Genomic DNA, 13,447 nt, shown 5'->3' on the forward strand with positions numbered 1-13,447 from the left:
TACGTGGATGGTATTGTGAAAAATTGTTTTTTAAACCGACTTATGTAAGGAATTAATTTGTATTTTAGCATTATTTAGGGAAATCGCTCGGATTTTGGGCTAAAAAAAGTGTTTGGGCTATTGAAATGGGTATAATGGTACGGTTCATGAAATGATAGAAGATGGAAATGGCATGGATTTCTAAGCAAGAATCAAGTGTTCATTCGTTTCAATACTCTACCCAACCAAATGTCAATGAAAGGTTTTACTCATCATTGGGTTTCGATCGGGGAGAGTTTTTTAAGTGTCTACAGTTAGTAATCTAATGGGGTCATATTCGGCTCTAATTAATCGGGTCATAGGTTGAAATGAGTCAGTGTAAACAGATTATCTTTGTGTAGAAATAGTTTCGTGTTTAACCGGGTTGGATCACTTAAAACAATTTCTATTTAGTTTCGAGTCAATTTGATACTCCCTCCATGTTTAAATAAATGAAACGTTTTTCTTTTCCGGACAATTCTATTCCATAGATAATTTCGGTTTAAGTCTGTTTTTTGTTTCAAAAAGTCAGGTTTCAAGTGATTGATTTCTGCTGACCAAGTCGGCATAAGACAATTATTGATAATGCTGAATCAATCCCCCAGCCTTTTTTGGTCAATTCAAATTCATCAATGGGAACATTTTAAGCTGACCAAACACCAAAGTACTAAATAGTAACTTGAGGTTTATAAAATTAAACACACGCAATTGATATTATGTATTACATATGAACCATAAACTTAAAATATTAAAAAAAGAATGGGCAAATAATAATGAAATAACTCTTAGTACTATTAATGATGATCTGGAGTGGTTGGACTCTGAAATATCTGAAATATATATATCATCTACTATTTATATCATCTACTATAGTCAAATATATTATCACCCGAAGAAATTTGCATTATTATCTTCTCTCCTTGTTCACACTTTTCAATAATTCTGCTAAATTTCTTTGAATTTGGTAATTTTGGTTATCAAATAAACGGAAATAAGAGGGGAAAATGAGAAGTTGCTTCCCCTGTTTCTCATCACAGAGTGTTTCAGATGATGAATGCATTTCAAGTAAGTTCCTTAATTTGTTTCTTTGTTTTTGTTTGAATAAATGCAATTTACAATTTGCAATTTGAATTTAGTATAATACTAATCAATCTGCAATTTGAATGTTTTCCGTTTATTCATGAATCATGATGGTTGTCGAATTCCTAACGGTTACAAATTACTCCTTCTGTTCCTTATTATTTGTTGGGTTCGATTTTTTTTTTTTTTTTTTTGGTGGGAGAAACATGGTCAAAATTAGTGAATTTTTCTTGGAATAAAGGATGTAAATAAATGGTATTTTGGAAAGTTTGAGAAAAATTAGTGAAAAAGGTTGTTAGAGGGTTTTGATATGAACATAAGATTTTTCAAGATTTTTTATTAGAGAATCTTTACATGATATTTGTGAGAGGATGTTAAAGATATTTGGCAAATAAGCTTAATTTAATTACAAGTTCAGCAAGCTTATGCCTACTTTTTTGGTTCATTTTGAGTTACTTTTATTTCATTCCTGGTCAATTATTTCATGCACTCGAGACTACCTGAGTGGATTCTTTCAATTTCAGCGCGTGCACATCTCTTTATATTTTGGGGCTAGTCCCTCATTTGCATAAAAAAAAAAATCTCATCCTTTACATTTGTGTTTTGGAGAAAATCCATGAATGATGAATTAGTGTTCCAAACAGAAGCTATCTTAATCGTGATGCAGACTAATCTGTTGCGTGACTTTGTGACTTTTATTATTTTATTTATATAGACAAATTAGGTTAAATCCCGTGCAATAGATGCACGGTTATTAACAAATTATAATGAAAACCAAATTATAAAAACGCTATATAAAAAAATATAAGGACTCGACACACCAATTATTCAAATATGAAGTATATAACCACATATAATAGTTATAATGAACAATTAAAATTTTAGAAAGCTAGATTTTATGTAAAGCAAATGTCATTATTTGATATAGATACAATTGTTCATTATGGCAATTTTTTTTTTTTATTTTTTTTTTTAGCAAATACTTGTGGAGGGAAAATTTAACATAATGTTGCCAAGTGTCCCTTTTATTCGCCTTTTGTATTATGTAATAGATATATACGCAAGCTTTCCTAAAAATAAAAAAAAAAATACATTTATATACATATATATACGCAAGCAGGTTTGAGGTTAACTTGCTTCTGTAACAAAATCAACCGTTGACATATCTGCTCCTGTTGCACTTGTACTTGTGCTGCACCAGGGAGAAAAGATTAGGGACTTGATTAATTATTATTGCGATTGAATTTCAATAAAACTAATGGTATTTTAAAGATGCAAGCGACCTTTGTTAGGTTCTTAAGCCTAAGCTACATGTTTCCGGTATTGTAACTTGAAAGATAGGAAAATTAGAGCCGCTAGCCAGTAATCGAGCTAAGTCTTGAGGGTGTTTAATTGAATGCAGTGAATTAGTATTTAACTTAGAAACTAAGTGAAAGATGAAACAATGTGAAGATGCAGGGCTAGATTGGTCATAGACTCGTACAAGGAAACACTCAACTGGCAGGAATTGGCTACACCAAAACATTTTTTAATTGATTGAATGATGACCGAATTCTGCTTGACATTAAGGTTGTTATCTTTGTTCAGTTTGATAGATGTTGTTATTGAACTTTTATGAGGAGATTAAACATGGCCTTCGCTGAAATGGAGGGAATTTTTCAATGGGGCCTGTAGAAAGAACCCCTTCAGCCTGTAATACAATTCAATACGGTAGGAAGTTCCATTGAATGAACCACTACGGTAACTGATACATCATACTCTTTGTTTTCTGATATGGACAATATCAACATGAGCAGTAATAGATTCTATAGTGGGCTTGGCTTTCTATTATGAGTATGTAGATGATATCTTGGAAATTATTGACTGGAAATCTATGAATGATCAGATGAAGAATTAACACATCGAAAACTGCATTACTTTCTTGGCATTGAGCATTTATATGAACATGAGAGTGATTACAGCATTATGAAGTGATTTTACTTTAATTTGATATGTAGTATGATGCAGCAACTGTTGCTAACTATAGTCCAAAAGATTATAGCATTAAACTCACAGTACGTAGAAGTGTCTGATTTGCATTCATACTCAATATTCTATCTCACTATGTCTCAAATTCAAGCTGATTTGGTTAGATTTATGTATGGTAATCATTCTTAGGGTGTGTTCATGATTAATCTCTGTAGATTTCCTTTTTTTTTTTTTTTTTTTTTTTTTTGGGGGGGGGGGGGGGGTGAGAAAAGGCAAAAAATTTATTAATCGCCAAAAAAAAAAAAAAAAAAAAGAAAAGGAAAAAAGAAGAAAGAAACACACCTAGGCAAATGGATTTTCCAAGCCATATCTCTGTCTCCAACTTTACAAGAAGCAATACTACTTATCCTATGACATACATCCAAACACATTCTGCTAACTACCAACTCAGGCGTCTAAATTCTAGCTTCCTATACAGCTTCATTTCATTGCTGCCAAATATTTTAAACAAGAGCAGTGCATAAACTCTGCAAAAGAAACTTCTGAAATCTATTCTTAGCAGACTAACACCACTTGTTACAAGCTACCAAATCCTGGAACTGCATAGGGACTGCAACTCTTTCCTGCATCAGCTTAATTATTTTCTGACTGTACATGCTACCAAAGAATAAATGCAATCAAAGGACATCGATCTTCCTCAATCACCCCAAACTGTTTCAATTTCCTTCTAGTTGTAATTCTCCCCCAAAAAATTATCCAAGCTATAAATCTATGGTTAGGAACATTAAATCTGTTCCAAATCCAACAACACCAGGGAACCTCAGGGTGTGAAATTTGCAGCCATTTAAATTATTAGCACTAGCAACAGTGTACCCTTTAGGATTGTGCTTTCAAGTTAGACCTAAAAACCCTGAGGGACTATGACTTGAGAGCTTTATCTTGCAGCAAGAGGTTTATGAGTGGCCTTTTCATTCTTTTCGGGTAGAAGTTATTTTCTTTGTAATCAGTTACGTAGAAGGTTAATAGTGTTTTATGAGGAATATCATTAAGAATTGGTGTGGCATTGAGGATTGTTTCATGAGTTCACTTTTCCTTGTAAAGTGAGATAGCCAAGCAAGTGAGGCAATCATTCATATTGCATAGATTCATATATTTAACAAATACATATAACCTGATTGTGAATAATTAGCGAGTAGCTGTGATAGGGCTTGTAATTTTGAGGAATGTTCCATAACTTCCATTGTTCCTACCAGTGATCAATTTGGCTGACATGTTAACAAAGTATCACTTGGGCCAAAGCATCATCACTTACTCTCCAAGTATTGAGCATATTATTTAATATATCGATCGACCAGCTTATGGAGATGTTGAGTGGATGTTTGAAGTATGGACACATATACACTCTCCATTGCAGTTTACCTTACTGAATATCGAGGCAATGTTGTAATGCTGGAGAACAAATAAACTACATCATTTTGGTTACGGTTGGTTGTATTAAAAAAAAAAATTGCTGTTACTCTAATACTCTGTGGCAGTGTTATCTTTGCACAGACAATATATCGACTAATAATTATACATGTAGGTGACTAGATGAACATACAGCCATACAGGAACAGGATGGTATCATTGGTGTTATGCTATATGATTAAATCATCAGAATTTGAGTTTGATTAAATTTGGTCAGGTCGGTTTTAAAGTAGTATGAGTAATATACTTATATGTTGGTTTATTTTTGGATATCAAGTGGGTTAGGTCTAGGGGAAGATCCTGCTGATGTTTTTTTCCTGGTTAAGGCATTGAGATATGATGTAGGAGTTCTCAGTCTCTCATCTGCTCTTGTGATATTTCCTCCTTCGTTTTCCCAATAGTTTATTTATCGTTGTTCTTTATATGCAATTGAATAGGTGCATCAAGTGTTCAAGGCTTCCGTGTTTTTTCTTACAAGGAGCTTAAGACTGCCACCGGTGGCTTCAAGTCTTCAAATAAAGTAGGAGAAGGCAGCTTTGGCTCTGTCTACAAGGTAGCAATTAATTAATTATTTGACTGAGATAGCTAGTGAGGTAGAAATTAGTCTTGTTGATTAGCTGCTGAAGAGGAAATAAATCTTGTTGATTAGATTAACCCATTCTTTTTATTGGATATTTTAAGGGATACCTCAAAGATGGATCAACCGTGGCAGTCAAAGTACTTTCAGTTGAACTCGAGTCACTGCAAGGAGAACGAGAATTTATATCTGAAATCACAGCATTATCTAACATCAAACATGAAAATCTTATCACTCTTAAAGGATGCTGCATATCTGCTGCCAACAGATTTTTGATCTATGACTACATGGAAAACAACAGCATGGCACTGGCCTTCCTAGGTAATGAAGGAGTCCGTTTATTCTGTAAATTTGATAATTACTTTCTTTCTAATTTCGTGATCATGGAAAATACAGGAGGATATGAAAGCAGAAAAAAGTTTAGTTGGAAAATGAGAAGGGACATTTCATTAGGAATAGCACGAGGCCTTGCCTTTCTCCACGAGGAAATTGAGCCTCACATTGTGCACCGTGACATCAAACCTGCCAACATACTTTTGGATAAGAATTTCATGCCAAAGATTGCAGATTTCGGTCTGGCAAAGCTATTTTTGGACAATACATCTCATGTGAGCACTCGTGTGGCAGGCACATTGTAAGTGAAATCCTGTACAATTTATTTCTTCCATTTTGTCTCTGGTTGCTGTTAATTTTGATTATCTTTCTTCAAATGTCAAATTTTGGAAGGGGGTATCTTGCTCCAGAATATGCAATTTCTGGTCATTTGACAAGGAAATCAGATGTGTATAGTTATGGGATACTGCTGTTGCATATTGTTAGCGGACACAAAGTTGTAGAATTCAACTTAGAGCAAGGAGATGCATACTTAGTTGACAAGGTAATGCATTACTATTGTCCAACTTTCCATCCAATAAAACTGAAATAAATGAGATGTTTAATAGTATTGCATATACAAAAATCCATGAGTTAGGTTTGGAAGGAGTACAAATCAGACAACCTTCAACATTTAGTGGACCCGTCACTCAATCGAGAGTACCCTGAAGATGAAGCTACCGAACTGCTAAAAATTGGCCTGCTTTGTGTGCAAGAGACAGCCACACTTCGGCCTCAAATGTCAGCAGTTGTGAAAATGATAGCAGATGGTAAAAGTAGGGCAGATGTTTCAATATCCAAACCCGGTCATCTTCCTGATCTCATGCAGCTTAAGATAGGCCAAAATCATTCCCTAGATAGTACTGCTTTTAGCAAAAGCTCTACGTCTCTTAGCAGTTAGCACCCGTACAGCAATTGACCTCTGTGATATATACTTTAATTAGTGTGAATTTTGTATCTGTTTGGCTGGAGATTGTTCCTTCAACTAATAGCATATAACTGATGATTTTTTAATTTTTTTAGAAAATAAAAGTAATGTATATGGTTTTGTACTTCCCTTCTGACCGTTATCCCTGAGACAATACGAGCTTAGCACAATACCAAACATATCATACAGGTAGAGAAACAGATTTAAATTCAATAGCCAATTGCATCATGCAGGTGAATTTACCACGTTATCACTGTAGAAATAACTGAAATAAGAGAGATCACAACTAAGAAGGGGTGGGGGAATTTCAAAAGGATAGAGTTCCGACATGCTTGGCTCCCTGTACGCCATATGAAAAGGCCACCCTATCCAGGGTGGAACTTGCAGATGGCATACAGGGAGCCAGGCATATTATACTGACCTTACACGACGTTACTTCTCTGCTTTGGGATCGTACTGATTTTGTATTCCTGCCTTTATGAGCTGCAGCAGGATATTCTTACAGAGGAGGAACAGAAAAGTCCTTAATGAAAATAGTACTTCTTACAGATTTTTTCGAACTCTCACATTCCTCTAATTGTGTGTCTATGCTATCATCATTTAAAGGTGAAATAAACTCCTCATTTCATGCTTTCGCTTCCTCGTTTTTAGCCTTTTCTCTTGAGCCAGTTTAAAAGGGGTGAAACAGAAAGCATGTTAGAAGTTGATCACATGAAACATTGTTAAGAAAACCTTAACTAAAGTGTGACAGATTTAGTATTAACACTTGCTGTTATAACAATGAAACTGAAAAAGTTATTGAGGATCAGTCAAAAAAGGCGTTTAGCAGAATTAGAGGCTCATGGAATGATTGGCTAGAGTATGTTGGGCGGCGTTAAAGTTAACAGAGGAAAGAGTGTTTATAGTAAGGTTAGATGAACGTCAATCATGGAAAACAATCATAATTTTGGTCAATATGACAAAGCTTAAAGGTAAAAGTTAGGTGTATGATAGGAGCTGAAAAATCTAAGCTCCCTAAGAAGACGGTGTATTTGATTCAGATTACTCTGTCGGCTTGGACACACAGACGGACACATACTGCCCGTCGACTTGTCTTGTGTGCATCAGGTCTACAATAATTATTAATATGTATTTGTGCGCCGTATTAGAGTTGCTCTTTTTTCATTCAAATGTCCATTTTAGTCAAAGTTACTAAGAAAATTACTTGCTAGCAAAATACTCGTAAATAACTTATGCAATTCACAACAAAATGTTGGGTGCACCAGAAATTTTGTTGAGGACCATTAGAGAGCTAGATTATTTATGAGTTGTCATTTCCTAAGGCCTCATTCTTTTCAAACTAGGACTTTTATTTTCTAATATGTATTGGTACTCCATGAATCAGTCAACTATTTAATCCACAATAACGTCTGTTTGGGTACTAAAATGGTCATACCCATTTTAGTCTTGGGTAACTCTACCCATATAAGCCCAAAGGGCATAAAAAAGGTATAAAAGACCCCAAATAAGTCAAATACATCAATATGGCCTTCAACGGCCCACATATGTAATTTTAGGGCTCATAAACCCACTTATGTACTCATATAAATACCCCTCAAAGGGCATAAGGTAAAGGGAGGTCACTCTTATCATCTAAGATGACCATACTCCTCTACTCTCTCCCCTAAACTCCTCTCAAAATATGCATTGTTTGGCAACTAACTTGGGCGTCGGAGGCTCCGCCCCGGGTTCAACCCCCGGGGCTCGGGGTTCATTTTGTAGGTCCATTCAAGGCCCAAATTCGAGGTTCTCAGACACCCCTCCAAGGCCCGGTTAGCTCATTTTTTGCCGAAATAACGTCTAAACATAATATCAAACATTCTCAAAAATATCGTTAACTTTGACCATTATATCAATGTTTAAATTCATAATGAATTGTTAGTCTTGCCACACTTTTCCATCCGGCTTCGTCCGATTTACTTGTAGAGTATTGAATACGTCCCCAGTCTATAATACAATAATTGTTGCATTTGAACTTTGGTTAGCAAGATGGTATGAGTTTGGAAATTGATTCATACCACATGTTTGTTAGCCAAGCAATGCATATCAAGGGCGTTTTGGTAAATTTGCACCCAAGGTAATTGGCAGAGCTTTCAAGGTGGGTAAATGTTTAACATTCTACCTTTTTTATTATTTTATTGTTGCTGACAACTAAGTGAGCAAAAGTAGAAAAATTAAAGCCGTTGTGTGATTCAATGATTACATACCCATTAACTTTTTCGGCTTTCAACTTGATGTCCTTGTTTATTTGCTTGATTTCTCTCCTAGCCTAGTCAATGGAATTTGTTAGGATTTCTACTTTTATGTTACCAAGCCTGGCAATACTAAGGTGTCATGGTTCAAGTGCTTTGATGCCAGATTCGTGCTGCACGCTCTCGTCTATGACGATGAGGGCACTAGTCAAGTGCGGAAGGGGCTTGCAACCACGAAGTAACACGAAAAAAAATGAGTTTGACAGACACTCTTGCCAATAGGCCATAAGAGTAAAGTCAAGGGTCGATCAAGGCTTGTGACGGTGAAGCGAGTCAAGGCGTGCACAAGTTGGTCTGATATATATGATGAAAAACTATATGAGTATCTTGTTTAAGGGTCTCTAGCTATTTATCAGCTTTCGATGCTTTATAACATGTGATGGCACGATATTCATACACGCAATAAGTAGCAAGCAACAAGCAACATTTTTTGTAATAATCACTTCTAAGGGGTAAGGGGCTAAGATATAGCTAAACAATTGCCCCCAAAAGAGGTTCTTTTTGGAATTGCAACATTTTCCTGTTAATATTGTGCTGACAAAAACATAATAGTCTCTTCTAAAGTTTAGAAAACTTAAGCAAATGACCTAGAAAGCTTCCTTATATACAAATGGAGTCGATTCTAACATCTTCACCCAATTAATCAAGTCATTATTGGTGACTTTGTCGACTTGCAAGCATTACAATATACAAATGAGAATTTTCCTGTCTTGAATGTCATCATCGTCTATGGAGTGCCATTATTTAGAGGCGATTGCTAAGTCTTGTTGTTTTCGTTGCAACTGTCATCGCTTAAGCTTGATTCTTCTTGATTGCTGGCGAACGAGCTTCATTATATTCTTCAATGCTTCTATATGCTTTTGGTAGAGAAGAAACTTCTCTTAGTATCTAAAGTTAAGCTTCAAACAAACATTAATGCTTCTTTCCAAACTAGTAACATTCTTCTAGGAATCAACTTTAGCTTGGCTTTCGTTATTTCTTCTTCTTCTTCTTCTTCTTGTGCTGATGAGCTCATTACAGCATGTTTAGAACGACCATTATTGTTCTTTCTTCTGTTGAGAGGGTGGATCTCACGATGTTGCCTTGTTCTTCAATTCAGCTCATTGCTTGCATTTATAGTTGTTTCTTCAATGTCGCCTTTTCTTGTAACCAGTGGAGGATCTTGAAAAAATTTCTTATAGGGACCGATTAAAACTAAATATGTGACACATATATAATAGTACACAACTAAATCACGAAAGTAATGAAAAAAATTACGAAAGTAATGAAAGAAAATGAGAAAAATGCTAAATTTATTACAATGAGTTAAGCCAAATTCTAAGCAAAAACCCTTAAAATAACAAGTGTCACAATCTCATTCTTAAACAAACAATTAAATTCTGTAGTATGTATAAAGCATTACATCGTAAAACTTATCTGTTAGTATTTGATAAAAGAGAAAATCTTTTGATACAAAAGTATTGTTCATAGCTTCCCAAGAAGCTCAATTGCCAAAATGATGATAAAATCTTGTAACTTGCAAATCTCACATTTGCTACCACCTACGATTCATATAAGAATAAAGCAATATTTAAAGGAAACTAGGTAGGTATTACCGTATTAGACTCCTAGGCTATAAAAGCATGGTAGAATTGTTGATATATGGAAAGCTCCATAAAGTTGGGCTACATGTGTTTCTTTCTGCTGGGCTTGTTTAACACGTACCCTAATTCTTTTTTGCGCTTGTACCAGGGGTCGGGCCCCAAATGCCCCCCTTAATGGTCTGCCACTACTTAAAGCTCTAGACTATAAGAGGTATTGACATTTTCCTTTTACTTATTTGGGAGTATTAACCATCTACTACAAGCAAAAACATTCTTGTGAGACTTTGCGATTGCTTTATTAACACGGAGAAATCTATGAGTAATAGGTTGAAGTTGCCATGTGAACAATAGTGAAGTTCAATCATCCTTCCATTCTCCCAACTTTGTGTGCACTTCTCTCTTGTCACCCCCTATATTAACATATAGCTTTGGAGTGACAAACTTCATCATACCGCCTTTTTTCTTGGGTGTCAACACGAGTCCTTTAAATTAAGCGACACTAAAGAAGTTATGAGTGGCATCGCAGTCCATCATGGCAAGGCCTTCCTCTCATTCATTATGAGGTCCACGTACATCAGATTCGTGGAGATCAGCTTTATCTCTAGGCCCTCTTTTCCCATTACTTACATTGCTATGCACTTGAAAGATTAGAGATCGACTACCTTTTAAATTGAAGTTGATGTATGCGTTTTATACCATGTTTTACCCCGTTTTTATAGCGTATATTTGCATGGTTTTGGGTTCTACGGAGCCATTTCTCGCTAAAAATCTCTTCTTTAGTGTGTTCGATATATTTTAATGAGTTTCACAGGAATACGGAGGTTTTTTGGATGAATTGGACTTGTTTTGGATGGTTATAGAAGAGGTTGTTGAGTGAAAGATGAAGATTTCCCCAATGCCCTACCAAATACCCCATGTCGTGGCTGCTAGGGCGAAGGAAGGAAGAGCTAACTACGAAGAATCATCATAGATCCCATATGCCCTGGCTGACCGGGTAGTGAGGAGTGCTATTTATAGAGTTTCGTTCTTGAAGTTGTTACGCGCGCCCGACCGGGCACTACATGCCCTGGCTGACCGGGCAGAAGAAGAAGAACGCAAGAAGAAGGAAATTACTTCGTCCGCCCGATCGGGCAGTCCATGCCCGGGCAGACCGGGCGACGTTGCGTGGAACTCGTCTTTAATTAGTTTCGGATTTCTATCTTTTGAGGGGTATAATTACCCGTTGTAATCATAGTTAGAGGATAGCTTATTATATTGTTTTCCCTAGTATTAGAACTACTTTTAAAACCCTAGTTTACTCTCTTTTAGCAATTAATTTCTACTCTTAGTTTTGGATTATTGTTCATCAACAATTAAAGCTTTCTCAATTGAAGTAATTGGTATTCATCTACTTTACCTCTCCTTTACTTTTCATTGCTCATTAATTATGTTTTCTTCATTGAATCTTGTTTTTGTTTTCGTTATTATGTGTGAGTAGATCCATAATCCGGGATCTTGCAAAACCCAAATATGATTGATACATGAATTGAATCTTTAAATTCTCCAATAATAATCCCAATTGACATGCTTAATTGATTGTGTTTATGCCAATGCTAGATTAGGAATAATTAGTATTGTTATCATCCCTTTGTTCTTATCGCAACGGAAGTTGGGTATTAACGGGATTTGGGTATTTCAATTAAGGGTTTGAAGTTCATCACGGAAGTAGATGATTGGATGATTAGGAAACTAAGTATTAAGTTTGATGTCCCTTATTTGCTTGATTCCATGGAAATAGGTTTGATAGTTGATATGAGAAGCCATTGATAACTCGGAAGAGACCTTTGGTATTGTTTAGGGAATGCTTTTCCTCTTGTCAATTGATTTGTTATTGGGGGTAGATTTATGAATGTGTTAATTATATTCGTGGCAATGCTTGATCTTGGATGCTTTAATTCATTGATTATCATTTTCTCTAGATTAATTGTGCTATTTAATATATTAGTCATTAGTATTAGTCATTATTGATTGGTTACTTGCTTGGTAATTGCTTGAGTCTGATTAATTAGGTGAACCGTAGTCTCTTAGGATTCGACTCTTACTTGCCCGACTAAATAGTTAGGAGGAATAGTTAGGTTATTTTTGTTAGGTACGCGACACGCCAATCAGAAGTACAAACAATTTATTTTAAGATTGTTTTAGTAAGAAAATACCTTATAAATTAGGAAAATTGGTTACAAAAAACCTTTTAAAGCAACTATTTTGTTCTAAAAAACCTTTTAAAAATTTCTTGGCAATGTAAGACCAGTTTATAATTTTTTTTTTTTTTTTTTGTTGAATACAACCAAGGGCTACTTTCCAACGTTGACTACACTATTTTCGGCGTTGACTCTCCCATGTGCATGCACATGTTTTTTATTTTTCTTTTCCCATCCCATTTCTTCTAATTATTGTCCGATTTTCCTCTAATTGACTTAAGCTAGTGTTTAACAATTAATTACTACAACCACCTCCACCACCAATCAGCCACCCCTCCCCCATCCCAACCGCTGCCCAGATCTCCCCATCCCCGGCTAGTCGCATCCACCGTCGTCGACCCCATTCCTTTCCCCTTTACCCCGACCACCCTTCGCAAGACCTTTGGTATTTTGTATCTTCTTTAATTTATTTATTTATTTATTTTTTCTTCTTCCTTCTTGTTCTTCATTTTGATTTTTTCACTCAACTTGCATTTCTTTAGTCATGGATTTTGTTTATTTGATCAATTTTGTTTGATTTATAACGAATTGAATTCCAAATTTTTTGGTGTTGATTGAAACCAACAATCGAGCTTTTTATTACTATCAATTGGAACTTTATAAGCATGTGATTAAGGATTGCGATTGTGCGCTTGAGCTTGATCCTTGTCTTCTTCAAACTGAGGGGAAAAGGATGGGGTTTTTTCGTGGTGGGGGAAGGGAGGGAGGAGGGTTGACGTGGGTTAGGGTTTGGCTGGGTTTGTTGCGGGGGGTCGGGGTAGGGGGGAAAGGGAAGAGGGGCAGCCGGCGGTGGAGGCTGGGTCACCGGGTTTGAGTGCTGAGCAGTTGGCAGGGGAAGGGGTGGCTGGTTGGTTGTAGAGGTGGTGGTTTCTTTATTTATTAACTAGGTTAGGTACCGTGCCATGCACGGTAATTTTAAATTTTTA

At 35.9% G+C, this 13,447-nt stretch overlaps 1 protein-coding gene across 1 annotated transcript; it reads left to right on the top strand.

Moving 5' to 3' along the window:
- Positions 1–778: 778 nt before the first annotated feature.
- Positions 779–6,539, top strand: LOC110734761 (putative serine/threonine-protein kinase). Its single transcript, XM_021914909.1, has 6 exons — positions 779–1,083; positions 4,971–5,086; positions 5,215–5,431; positions 5,507–5,744; positions 5,837–5,987; positions 6,081–6,539. The coding sequence occupies exons 1-6, from the start codon at positions 1,023–1,025 to the stop codon at positions 6,381–6,383; spliced, it is 1,086 nt and encodes a 361-aa protein (XP_021770601.1). The 5' UTR covers positions 779–1,022; the 3' UTR covers positions 6,384–6,539.
- Positions 6,540–13,447: the final 6,908 nt, after the last annotated feature.

This window comes from Chenopodium quinoa, unplaced genomic scaffold (assembly GCF_001683475.1).
Source record: "Chenopodium quinoa cultivar QQ74 unplaced genomic scaffold, ASM168347v1, whole genome shotgun sequence".
NCBI classification, from domain to species: Eukaryota; Viridiplantae; Streptophyta; class Magnoliopsida; order Caryophyllales; family Amaranthaceae; genus Chenopodium; species Chenopodium quinoa.

Bases quoted from the DNA above. Each gene is read 5' to 3' on its own strand.
- LOC110734761 (XM_021914909.1), top strand. From the start codon at position 1,023: ATGAGAAGTTGCTTCCCCTGTTTCTCATCACAGAGTGTTTCAGATGAT. The intron at 5,087-5,214 runs GTAGCAATTAAT...GGATATTTTAAG, and splicing joins GCTTTGGCTCTGTCTACAAG to GGATACCTCAAAGATGGATC. The intron at 5,988-6,080 runs GTAATGCATTAC...TCCATGAGTTAG, and splicing joins ATGCATACTTAGTTGACAAG to GTTTGGAAGGAGTACAAATC.